Here is a 14,132-nt window from a genome sequence, read left to right as displayed (position 1 = left end):
TTCACGAATGACTAGGTCATATGAAGTCAGAATTACTGCATGATTAGTGAAATCATGTTTTTGTAGGCTACATTTTTGACATATTGAGGACAGCATACTCGAAAAGAGCGAGTTCCAGGTTAATGAATCTGTATCTATATTTCTGAAAGCTAAGCTGGGAAGAATGAAACAGATCTCAGATCTAACGTTCCGTGTACTACTGTGATGTGCTTCGGTTGGCATTCAGCACTCAGAGGTTAGAGCAAGGAAACAGAACTGGTCGACCTGCTGTCAGTATTATGTGACTGGTTAGGGGGTGTCATGTTTGGTGTCTTCGGCATGACACTTCAGTGGAGGCAGTGCTTTGGCGACAAGGATTCGCCATGCCACAAGACGCCACAATATATGTACATACCTAATGACTCCTCGTCGTCATATGACTGAGAAGTTGTTAAGAAGGACGTAAACCCTCAAGCATACATACATAGTTTATATACGTACGTACAAGCATACATACTATCTACCACAGACATTTACTTATTTGCACGAAATTTTCACTTACACAATGGCGGTCGGAGGAAACCGTACCGATCATTGGTAAGTTAATGACCAAGTTTCTAAGCTAACACTTGACCGCACAAACGGCAACTCCAGTGTCGCAGACCGCTTGCTGCCACCATTTCTCACGAACAGCGAGAGTTGATGGATCTCTCCACCAGAGGTAGAACATATAACATGTATATAAATATATCTGTGCAAGGCAATCAATAATTGAATACATTGACAAAATGGAGCACAAGTATGTTAATTGCGAAACAAACAAAAGGTTTGAAAAAGCATATGTGTGGCACTGACATCAATCCCTGCCTCTTCTTCCAATGCTGGTTGCTGGTCGCTTAGAGCGGATATGCAGTCTAATGTGACTAAAATCACAACGGGAACTTACTATGAAGACATTTTCCTCTAGTTTCTTAAGAAACCTTCAGCCAACGTTTATGTAAATTAGGGCGCTCATTACATAGGTATTATCTATATCCTCTAGGCCTACATATAAACGTCTGTGTCTTAACATATGTCATATTATCAGTCTGAGGCTTTAATGTTGTAATAGTTTCATGTTAACGTCTTTTGACGTAAGAAAGTATAAGTAAATAAAGGACTCGAAACAGTGTCTCCTTTCAGACAGTCACTCTATTCTTCTCCCTTCATCACCTTGAGCAGTCCCGCAGTATGTTACTTACGTAATATTAGCCAATCGCTATGCTGCAACGTCATGAATATTAATATAGGGGAGTTGATCATGTGCTGTAAACATACACATGTGCTATGATGTAAACAAATGCACGTGGCAAACTATGACAATATCACAAATGCCATTAATTATTGTACGAATACAACCATACATGACCTTTAAATCACTTTTCTTGAACATTCAAACTGAGCATGACTACGATTTACAGATCACGATGAGACGCTCGTTTACCCGACTATTGCGCTAGAAAACACAGTATCTCCGAGTTCGCTTTTATGGATAAATGTTACCGGTCGACTAAATACCAATTTACAATGCTTATGTGACATTCCTGATCGAACCTTACCTGAAAGTGATGTCGAAATCATGTATTATAAAGTGCAAGTATGATACAAACGTCGAATCATGCTGCCTGTCGCTTACAGCGGACATGCAGTGACGTCACAGTGTCAACAACCACTACCGCAGATTACCCCTGATAGCTAGCTGCGCGAATTTCAGGTCCTGACAAAGTATCAATTCCCTTAGAAAGGAAACTGCTCGTACAACTCAACAGTTACCCAAGAATTAAGAATTATTTCCGGCCAAGGAATGAACTAGTAATACTTCTTTCAGTAAAATTAAACAAATCTAACGTAATTCCAGACATCTGTCGACTTCGGTAACAACTGAGTACGAAATGCTTATAAGAGTTATTTCCCTTGAATGACATAATTTCATTAGCTGGGTCACACTTGCAATATTCAAGAATGACGTCCATTATTTGCTGTGACACAAGTGTACATTTCAAGGTTTACACTGGAACTTCACTGAAAGTGCTCTGTATCATATCACACCATATAATCACCGGGAGAGGCTGACATCTCGAATTGGGGCTAAACGTCCTCTGGACGCATCCATTCGCTTTTCTTTATTACAGACAAAACATCAGGTGTAAATATGTGTGACACTAAAAGAAACGTAAGCATACTTCTGTAACAATAAAAAATATATACCAAAACAAATTCGATTTAAAACCCAAGCATTCTCAACTATACAAAGCATGAAAACATGTATAAAATTCTGGGGCGTCATCTAAGTATGTAAATTAAACATGGATACAAACACCATAATATACAACCGTAGAAACCAACACGTTAACAAACATCAAATTAAACAATTTGACAAAGAGTTAAAAACAGCAAAATTCTACATCTGTACAATCATTCAGGCAGCAAATTACTTCAACACATCGGTAAATGTTCATAATGGTAAACAACAAAGCAAGAAGATCAGTATCCTATAGAGTGAACTTTGATTCACTTTTAAAACGACACTTAAACACTATTTAAACGGCCTACCAAGTAAATCACTTTTCACGGGCCCCGTGTTTACTTCAGTGGCGTCCTGGTGTGACAGCAGCCCTAAGGTTCCGCCAGAAGATAGCCTCTTGTTCGGCATCATCGCTCCATTTCAGGAAAGTGATCTTATGCCACAGGTTTCTCAATGCCCTCGGCATCTTCCGAACTGGGATATCCTCCATCAGCACACACAAGATTGTGTCGTCTCTACCTTCTTCCAGGCATTTCATACCAGCGTACTCGATTTCCAAAGGGCCGAATCGGGATTCCAGGAACCCTTGACTGATGATTAATAGGATTTTACGACTTTCTTTCATTTTATCCACGATATTTTCATGAATCGGCTTTCCAGGAATGAAGTCTCTGTCATGAACACAAAGTCTTATGGGATCGTCCACCAATTCTAGTTTCGGACGCAGCATTCGAATCACCCACTCGTAATCATCACAGGTGTAGGCCACAAAAGCGTCATAGGTATATACCTGATCAACAAACATGTCCTCGGGTGGCATGAGTTTAGTATACAGCCAGTATCGGAGGTTGAGACGGTAACGATATATCCCAGCAAACAACAAAAGCAAAACGATAAGCGTCGAGACGCTCACCACGGATATTATCAAGTAAGTGTGACTAACGCATTGCACTTCAAAGTCCGTTAACAGTTTTCTGAATGTCGAAAAAGGTAGCCGAGTACCATTCGACAGTAGGCACGTGTAACTGTTAGGATTATCGAGGATGTCTTCCATCTGAACGATCCACCGGGTAAACATAATTGTGTCACATGTGCATTGAAGAGGATTATTCCCTAACCTGAGTTCAAAAGAGCCAGATTTGGCCAGCCAGTTGTCGATTGTTCTCATCTCTTGTGTTTGTAGATGAGTGAAGACATTGGAGGTCAAGTCCAGTACTTTCAGTTCACTCACGTCTTGTACAGTTTTGGGTAAGCGTTGTAGCTTATTGTTGGCCAGATTGACTGATTTCAGCTGTGTGTTGTTGTGAAAAAGCTCTTGGTGTATGTCGAACAAATTGTTTTCCGAGAGGTCAATCTCCTCTAGAATGTTCAGTAAAACGAAAGGGAGAGTCGTAGACGTTAAAGCTAAATCCATTTGTACTGAGTTGGCGAGAGAAAGTTTGGTAATACTTCTCAAGTATTGGAAATACTGTGGATAAATTACTGGACAGCTCATACCGGATAAGTCTATGCTTGTCAAATTCGATAGGCCTCTCATCGGCATATCCCTGCATTGATCTATGTTGACAAAAGCTAACTCGAGATAGCGAAGATTGTTACGGGAAAAGGTAACCTCTGTGTCGCTTGTGAACCAATTCCAGCAACTGCTGAAGCTAAGCCAAAACAGTGTTGGCGGTAAAGTATAGACTATTATTAAATTCTTTTTGTTAACTGACATATCATGCTTATGCTGTGGCATAGCCCTTTCATGACTTAAATCCAAGTATTTCAAGGTCTTGCTCCCATGAAGACGGAGATTAAGAGGTATTTCAAGGAAGGAATGGTAGGATATATTCAGTTTTTCCAGGCAATCCAGCCACAGTCTAGGCTGAACAGGAACGTCGATACTAACAACAGAATTCTGTGACAAGTCTACAGATTTTACGCATATAGCACTCAAGTGCGCAAAGTCCTCTGAGTTGACAACCGTGTTATTACTATCTGGGGCGTTTGTATTTACCATCGCAAAGTTAATTTCTGTCATATTCCTACCATGGAAAGAACGTAAGCTCTGAAGAGCGGTGTGTAGTCCCAAGAAATTATTGTAGCTAAGATCAAGAACTTCCAACGATATCAAGTCATCGAACGCGCCGGGAAATATGATGTTTATATCGCAATTTATAAGTCGTAATTCTCGGAGGGGTATGTTTTTAAGATAACGAAAAGTTACATTGTTATAGAGAACTCCTATGCCACAGTAATTATTCATTGCTTGGCCTTCATTTGAAATTTTGTTCAGTTTTGTTAATTGCCTAAAGCCCTCCTCAAAGCAAAATAAGTAGGGTAAATCAGCAATAAACGTCGTAAGATTGGTAAGCTTACCAAAAGCAGCATCAAGCCCTTCCCATAAAGGGTGAATCATTCCGTATGACCTTTTGATTAGTATGGATCTCAGGTTTTCTAGAGGCGCAAACAATTGTGGCGTGAACACCTCTGAAGTGAACTCGAGATGGTTGAAGGACAAATTCAGTGTCAAAAGGTTTGCGAGTCCTTCAAAAGCTGACGATTCCAGAGTCTTGATAATATTGTTTGAAAGATCAAGAAACTCCAAAGATAAAAGCTTTGTGAATGTGCGGTTTTTTACCACACTGATGTTGTTGAAACTCAAGTCAATTCCACGTGTGTGTGAGAGAAATTCCCGTGTCGGTACAGAGGTCCACCCGTGACAGCTGCAGTTCAGGAAGAGAAGATGTACATCAAAATCACATCGAGGCTCTTGGTCGAAGCCGGAAACAAGGGCCGCGCAAAAAAAGAGCAGCATGGTTGGCATACAGTGGCGTGGCCTATGCATCTCTACTGAGATACAGTTTTGATTTTGTCCGATCTGAAATGAAAAAATATCATAATGGTATCTAAAGTTCTTCATATATTCCTTGTAGGCCTATATCAAATGTGAAGTTCCTGAAACGTCTGTGTAATGACCAAAAAGTTTTGCGGTCTTAATACTACAATCAGGTGAAATTTTAACATTTACTTAGTATATACTGATATAACCACTAAAGAAATTAATATTCAGTCATTTATCATCCTGCTTATCTTCTGTAATGATGTTAAGCAGAACATGTTATAGGTCGACTTATTTGATGGCTCAGACACGGTCAGCAGACGTGTATGTATCTATCGCGTGACATAGTGTTGCGAGAACGGGACTAGGGGTAGGCAACCATGACTGAAGCAGTCTTCATTTTGCTTCATCTGTCAAAAACCAGGGCCGGCCAACATATGGCAACATTATTTTCGACAGATGCATTGTTCGGGGTAACATATAGGCACAACATACTCTTCCTGCTCTACGTGAAATTTCTGTTTTTGTGGCTCATGATCACATCTTCCTGACTTACCTTTAGGTCCCAGTAACCATGAGATCTGTTAGTCTTAGCTAAAGTCTAGTCTGGCTGCCATGTGATAAAGTCACTTATACCAACATCACTGTTTTCTGGAGAAGGCAGAAGGGTTAAACTCTGATGTAATAATGATCTTTTGGGCTTAATTCTTAACGTTTTTGTTTGACGAGCCTATATAATACATATGAATGTTGGATTTGAGGCTTAGATTTCATTTCTTGTAGCAAAATAAGCAAGTGAAGCCGCAGCTTCGCATCCAGATCTGGCTAGCTCGTCAGCGGCTTTGAGTTAGGAGATTGTCAAGTATTTCGTGAAGGGCTGTATGTTATTGCTGTCACTCAGGTTTCCACGACCCCTAAACTTGACCGCTGTCGTGTAGGTGAAACACTCTTGAGTTTTTTCATTTAATACCAACTAAATAATTAATGAATATATGTACATGTATGTCCTGGTCTATCCTGAGGGCCCCTCTCAGAATCTGGAACATGTGGGAGACATCATTTTTTGTCTTTGGAACAAGTAGAGCCCAAAGAAAGCCATGTGGAGTCCGTACGGTTGAAAAATGCGGACTTACCTTTAAAAACACCGGTATTGTGCAATAAGAGCTATGAGTTAACGATAAACCACCGTGTGCCGTATTAGGCGCAACACTATTAATACAACTATACAGCTAGTTATACATAGTTAACATTTGTTAATGCGACTTCCTGTTCTTGTTCCGGTAAAAGTGCATGTAGGACTCCTATATTCTTGTGAAATGTATGTCTGGTAGGCCTGTATTTATTGGTGTGTATGCAAATATACATGTAAATAAAACTACAGACCCTATTATCGAATACAGCACTATAAAAAAATTAGGTTTATAATAATTATTATGAAATCGAGGATACAAACACTTAGTGCACTATAGTAACCAAACAGCGTGAAAACAAATCTACATAGACATGTGGACGATATTGATACAACATAACAGGGTTTCCTTTCTATTATATTGTAAAATTTTGGTGGGCAGGTTGTTAACGGTCTTTGTCTTTCAATCTCTGAGACACATGGGGCAGCTTTAGTCAGAGAAATAGTAAAATCTCTGGCTTTCACAGCTTGGAGCCTTGGTGAGAATAAACTGTCTGCAGCTTTCATGTGGCTTGTCCTCCACCAGTATGGTGTGCATATCCATATGCACCTTACACGAGGGTAAGTTCGCCAGTAACGTACCAAAGGTCGCTGGCGCACTGCAGGCATTTTGGTTGCACCCACACATAGTACTGATCACCATCATATAAGTGAAATCTCCAGAATAAACCAACTATCAAATCATATAAAATTAAAATAGCCAGTACCGGATATTGTTTTTGTCGGGTAGTTTACGGCTCGTTGTAGAAACAAAGAGCCATATACTGGAAGACACAAAATAGGTCAGCCTACACTTACATACTGCAGATAAGCGGATCTGTGTGCTTACTTATATGACTTATATGCTTCTGTCTCATGTTCACTTTACACATGCCTAACCCATTATAGCCGTAACATACGTGGCTACAACGTTTCACGTGCATGTTGGGCACACCACTCTCTGTGAACATTGCCGATAGCAACATTTTGGGACCTTGACGTTCATTAGATACAAACCTGCATATTGGCGTGAATCAACTGCAGTTTTTCCGGACAAATAAATCTCCAACAACAAATGGGCTCTAGGTATCATCACGGTGTAGATTAAGTGTTAACGTTATCTTAGCTTACTTTGTATCTGCTGAAAATTAATCGTACATTATCTGGCAAGAATATAACCGAGATAGTGGAATAAACGAGATAGTCAGAAGTCATATGGAATCATTTGTCCTCGACAAAATATGGTTTCATTCTACTGCATGTGTAAGTACTAACCTTGAAGCTCTGGACAGGATAAATCAATCACAGCTGTTTGCACGTTGCAAAGTTATTGATGGAAATGAAATTTAACTTCAACCTTTATACGAAAATCATCGAGAATCTCCGTCCCATCACTTATATCACACCCATCACACCCGACCAATCAGATTTGTTAGCAAAGCTACATGACACCGCTCTGAGCCATCGAATCCCTCATGGTAATCTCCATCATGTAACTATATGACGAACTCTGGGACATCGAATCCCGCATGGTAATCTCCATCATGTAACTATATGACGAGCTCTAAGCCATCGAATCCCGCATGGTTATCTCCATCATGTAACTATATGACGAGCTCTGAGACATCGAATCCCGCATGGTAATCTCCATCATGCAACTATATGACGAGCTCTGAGCCATCGAATCCCGCATGGTAATCTCCATCATGTAACTATATGACGAGCTCTGAGACATCGAATCCCGCATGGTAATCTCCATGATGTAACTATATGACGAGCTCTAAGCCATCGAATCCCGCATGGTTATCTCCATCATGTAACTATATGACGGGCTCTGAGACATCGAATCCCGCATGGTAATCTCCATCATGTAACTATATGACGAACTCTGAGACATCGAATCCCGCATGGTAATCTCCATCATGTAACTATATGACGAGCTCTGAGACATCGAATCCCGCATGGTAATCTCCATCATGTAACTATATGACGAGCTCTGAGACATCGAATCCCGCATGGTAATCTCCATCATGCAACTATATGACGAGCTCTGAGCCATCGAATCCCGCATGGTAATCTCCATCATGCAACTATATGACGAACTCTGGGACATCGAATCCAGCATGGTAATCTCCATGATGTAACTATATGACGAGCTCTAAGCCATCGAATCCCGTATGGTAATCTCCATCATGTAACTATATGACGAGCTCTGAGACATCGAATCCCGCATGGTAATATCCATCATGTAACTATATGACGAGCTCTAAGCCATCGAATCCCGCACGGTAATCTCCATCATGTAACTATATGACGAGCTCTGAGCCATCGAATCCCGCATGGTAATCTCCATCATGTAACTATATGACGAGCTCTGAGCCATCGAATCCCGCATGGTAATCTCCATCATGTAACTATATGACGAGCTCTGAGACATCGAATCCCGCATGGTAATCTCCATCATGTAACTGTTTCATCCTCATGGGAGAATGATGCTATTATTGCTGATCATATTTATTTATTTATTTATTTATTTGTGTTTCACGCTGTACTCAAGAACATTTCATTCATACGACAGCGGCCAGCATAAGGTTGGAAACCCACGACCATCCGCACGTTGCTTTTCTGATCACATAGTACTGGCATCCATGTACACACGTCCAGAGTGTCAGGTCTGCTTGGACCTTCCGGTCAAAGTCTAAGTGTGGGATGGGCGCTCATTCAGGCTATGCCGTCGATCTATCGGATGTAGAATACAAGGTGATACAGTCAACTCGGAGATGCGGCTTTCCTGTGCACTTCGTTCTGCAAACAATGTAATTAGCTTCAGTAAAGATGGTGTTGTTGTTCTGTTTTTAAAGTATATATCACCGTAGTTTATACATTCTCATTATATTATCTTGAAACGTTGTGTTGTTAGATATCAGCTCAAATGTTTGATGGACCTACGGTCTGTTCCACAGTAATTTAAGTTTGAAGACGTGTTTAAATATGTTTCCATATTTCCCCTCCTCCACAGGCATGATTTGATGGATGGATATGATAAAATTATAATTAAATATGCCATATAAATGAAAAGATGTCTTTCGCGCCATTTTGATAATTGCTAACGTAACACCAAACTAAGGTGAATGCGATACGCACTGGTTTCAATTGGAGTCATTTCTGATCAGCATGGTTTTCTTGGTAGAGGTGTATCAGTTGCTCTTTGTTTGCAACTGTTCATATATCCAACGTGGCGATCTTATTCAACGTGAACAATTAATAGACTGCCTCTAGTCCCGGGTTAAGCGGAAATTAGTAGACACAATCAAGAAGCAGAGCGTCAGAGATTCTGGATGCTCCGTCCATATTACTTACAAGAGTATTGTACACATTGTAAAACGGATAAACCTGGAGTGTTGGCGTGTGATGGAATAACTTTGACACACTAGTTTTTGCAGTAATAAATTCTGACGTTGATGGGAATTACATAACACACAGGATCTAACATATGCTACAAGTCGAGATATGTACTCTCCACATGTAGGGCCCTTCAGTATATTGCTGTCCAAGTAATGATAATTCACAATGCCAAAATTAAAACTATCCCTCTTGTAGCAAACCCTGCCAGAAAGAAAACCGCTTTGGTCTTTGTACAAATATAGATCTAGAAAAGATAGGTACCGCCTGGAGAGTCAGTGGTTTCCTTTAAATCCAGCGAAGGCGGATAGATATTATTTACAGCCTTTGGTATATAAAGATTCTTTAAAGCCAGCAGATCATCAATATACCGTTGAGGTAAAAGAAATCTAACATATCAAGTAAGGGCCATCAGTTAGACAACTGAAAACTATGTGTAAAAATGCTTTTATTTATTTTTTTCAGATGTTTTGAAGAGTGTTGAAAGGCATTCAAATATTTGAATACAATGGTAGGATTTAAGAGCCATACTGATGGTATCTAGGAACTCTGGCGTCACATCACCTTTCATTTCCTGATGTTCCAGAAAGAAGGAATTTTTGGGAATCTTTTATCAGTAATCTTTCATTCATGAGTGAAAAGTGTTATCCCAACCTCCAGTGTCGTGGTTGGAGTGGCATCAGAGTTCCCAAATTATAATGGTAGCGTCCATAATGCCCACATTAGAATTCAAATGTTTGAACGCATTAAACTCTTTGCACAAAATAAATGAAAGTATATTTATGTACTGTTTAAAGTGATCTATTTAATGATGCCTACCTCGAATTTTAGGGGTCCTTTCCTTCACGTGAGTGAGAAAGATCAGGCTTTGGTTTACTCCGGACACCCCTGTTTCTTCAGCCTATAAACCGGACGACGATTGAATAAGTAATCCAATACGATTGAACACCAATGAAACAAATAAATAAAACTGGAACATGGGTACAGCTGTACGTACATGTAGATGTGCCGTGTACTACCAAGTTACGCGAGCGTATTTATTTTCATTACTATTTATGTAGTAAACTTCAACCTCAAAAATATATAACCCCTAACTTTCACGTGGCGCAGTGCCATACCAACACATGCAGCTTGTACTTTTCTCCACTACATATCAAAAAATCAACCCAGCATGACCACCATTTGTTAGCTGTGGATGCTAGAAGTGAATTCATGGTATTTTGTAACCTCCAAGGGGTAGTAAGTATCACTGGCAAAAAAGTTTTATGTTCTATCCAAAACAGACAAAATTCTGATATATTTTAACTAGGTGCAAACAGTACAGAAATGTCTGTGTAGCAGTTTTACCCAATCAGCGTTCCTTCGCTCTTCAGTTCGGACGCAAATGTTAGACGCAATTGCCTGCATTGCGCATGTGTAACATATGTACTACTACTCACTGGCTAAGACAGAGCTGTTAATGAGAGATGTCACTTATGTCATTCCTCTTTTTATTTCAGAAGTAATGTGCCAACTATAACATTTTTCATTGGTTTATGGCAGAGTCGGATGAGAACACAAAAAGGTTTTTCTTCACCAGATGCCCCTTCTTGTGTCCTCCTAGTTTGGGCGACTTCCGACTAGACGGACCGATGTATTTGTCCTCCGACAGGTTTCGGTGTTATTTTGCAGATAATTCGTGTCTCAGGCTTCTGTGAGACATATTTAGTGGATGACACTATACCACATCTGTTACAATCGTTCAAGAATACAGTCTTATGCAATTCTAATTAAAATTTCTTTGAATCTGTTTGCAGATTTTTGCGTTCTAAAAGCTCTCAGGTCGTTGCCTCTTTTTTATTATACAACATAAGAAATTCTAAAGTACTCTCTTGCAGAGAATGCAGAGTTTACGACGTGTACTATGATCTAATGGCATATGATCTTTCCCTCAGATATACACACCATACACGTGGACAATCTTTTTGAGTGCCGTACATTGCTTATTGTCACCATTGCCCGCAATGTAAAAAACGGGAAATCCCACAAATTCTCGGTCCGACGCCAGTTTTTAAACCACACTTGGTGTGTCAAGTACCTTTAACAACCTGACCACCAAAGTTTTTATATTATACTCGCGGGAAACCGTTGTATTGTTGACAAATACCATCCAGATTTGTGCGTGGCTTTGAGAATACAGAATCTGATATAGAATTAATTTGTCAACGATTTTATTATAATAATACCCTCATGACATTTTTCAATTCCAGATCGAGCAAAATCCACGCCACGGTATGTCAACCATGCTGCTCTTTTTTTGCGCGGCCCTTGTTTTCGGCTTCGACCAAGAACCTCGATGTCACTTTGATGTACATCTTCTCTTCCTGAACTGCAGCTGTCACGGGTGGACCTCTAAACCAACATTTCTTTTTCAAACACATGGAACTGACCTGACTTTTAACAACATCACTGTGGTTAAAAACACCACATTCACGAACCTTTTATCTTTTAGTTTCTAGTTTTTAGAACCTTTTAGTTTCTTGATCTTTCAAACAATTTTAGCAGCTCTCTGGAATTGTCAGCTTTTGAAGGACTCGCACACATTTGACACTGAATTTGTCTTTCAACTCTATTCGATCCACTTCAGAGGTGTTCACGCCACAATTGCTTGCATCTCTAGTAAGTCTGAGATCCATACAAATCGAAGGAGGATTTAATGATCGATGGCAAGGAGTCGGTGTTGCTTTTTGTAAGCTTGTCAACCTTAGGACTTTTATTGCTGTCTTACCCTATTTATTTCACTTCGAAGAGGGCTTTAGGCAATTAATAAAATTTAACAAAATTTTAACCAAAGGTCAATCAAAGTATAATTTTTATCTTATAGCTAGTCTCGAAAACAATACCTGTCAGTTTCTTACAAACGTACCTAAATGAGAATTACGACTTATGAATTGTTATATTCTCCTCATATACCCTAAAGCGTTCGATGCTTTGACATCGTTGGAAGTTCTTGATCTCAGCTATAATATTTTGTTGGGATAACACGCAGCTCTTCAGGGCTTACTATCTTTCCATGGTAGGTATATGACAGATAGTAATTACAAGGCCTTGACCTCAGATAGATGATTTTGCGCACTTGAGTGCTATTGCGTAAAATCTGTACACTTGTCTCAGAATTCAATTGTTAGTATTATCGTTCCTGTTCAGCCTACACTGAAAAACTGAATATATCCTACCATTCCTTCCATGAAATACCTCTTGATCTCCATCTCCAGGAGAGCAAGACCTTCAAGTACTTGGATTTATTTTATTTAGATTTTGTTTTTTATTTTGATTGGTGTTTTACGCCGTACTGAAGAATATTTTACTTATGCGACGGTGGCCAGCATTATGTTGGGAGGAAACCTGACAAAGCAAGAGGGAAACCCACGACCGCAGGTTGCTGCCAGACCTTCCCGCGTACTACTTGGATTTAAGTCATGAAAGCGGTTTGCCACACCACAAACATACTATATTCGTTAACAAACAGTATTTAATAATACTCTGTACTTTATGGAGCACAATACTGTTAGGCCAAGTGGTCAAACATGTGAACACCTTTCCTGCCAAGCCGCATGCATGATGGCCTGAACGGGGAACGGTGCCATACTAATTGTGTAATCCTTGCTATACACTTGTATATTTATTTATTTGTTTATTAATATATTTATTTGATTGGTGGCTTACTTGAGAATATTCAACTTGTACAACTGAGCTCAGCATTATTTTGAGGGAAACCCACGACCATTTGCAGACTGCTGTCAGACCTTCCCACTTACGACTGGAGAGGAAGATAGCATGTCGTGCTGCCGTGCTAACCCTTTCGGTTATGGAGGCTCCGTATACATATTAAGCTTTCGTGAGAACACAGTTGACGTCCTATAATTGTATATAATGGCGGCCATTAAGGTGGGTTGAAACCGAGCAGAGCCCGGGGTAAACCCACGACCATCCGCATGTTGCTGCAGGCCCACTTGTATATTTATATACTTTTAAGTGTTTTTTGTTAGCTATTGCGATGTTATCAGTATATGTTTATTTTTTGTGTTGTGTTATATTCTGCATATGATATTGTACAGTCATATATATATCTTATATATACATATATCACTGTGAACTCTGGACATAAATCTTGATCGTGTCGTTTGTGCAGTTTGACGTTCGCTCAGAACCACTTGTTTAGGAGACCACTTGTACTTGTTATGTGGGAGACTTGGTCATTATATTACCAAAGGTCGGAGGTTTATCCCGAACGCTACTGTTACCTCCGCACATAAAATTTACCGACATGGCGCAAGTGAAAATTTCTTGAGTATATGGCATTAAACAATCAGGCAAATGATTGAACATAGATGTCTGTAGAGGAAAACAAATGGACGCTCACCATATAGTATGTATGTACTAACCATGAAAATGGTCGGTCATGAGTGAATGGTACACGTACTTCATGAACTTGG

General features: G+C 39.8%; 1 protein-coding gene across 1 annotated transcript; it reads right to left on the bottom strand.

Annotated features, from left to right (window-relative positions):
* Positions 1-1,567: 1,567 nt before the first annotated feature.
* On the bottom strand, positions 1,568-7,566 carry LOC135475685 (toll-like receptor 2). Its single transcript, XM_064755615.1, has 2 exons — positions 7,531-7,566; positions 1,568-5,126 (listed from the first exon to the last, which is right to left on the bottom strand). Exon 2 carries the CDS (start codon positions 5,091-5,093, stop codon positions 2,607-2,609), a length of 2,487 nt encoding a protein of 828 aa, XP_064611685.1. The 5' UTR covers positions 5,094-5,126; positions 7,531-7,566; the 3' UTR covers positions 1,568-2,606.
* Positions 7,567-14,132: the final 6,566 nt, after the last annotated feature.

The sequence above is a fragment of the Liolophura sinensis genome, chromosome 9, assembly GCF_032854445.1.
Source record: "Liolophura sinensis isolate JHLJ2023 chromosome 9, CUHK_Ljap_v2, whole genome shotgun sequence".
Taxonomy (NCBI): Eukaryota; Metazoa; Mollusca; class Polyplacophora; order Chitonida; family Chitonidae; genus Liolophura; species Liolophura sinensis.
The sequence above is the reverse complement of the archived record's forward strand: the minus strand, read 5'-3'. Positions and strand labels throughout refer to the sequence as shown.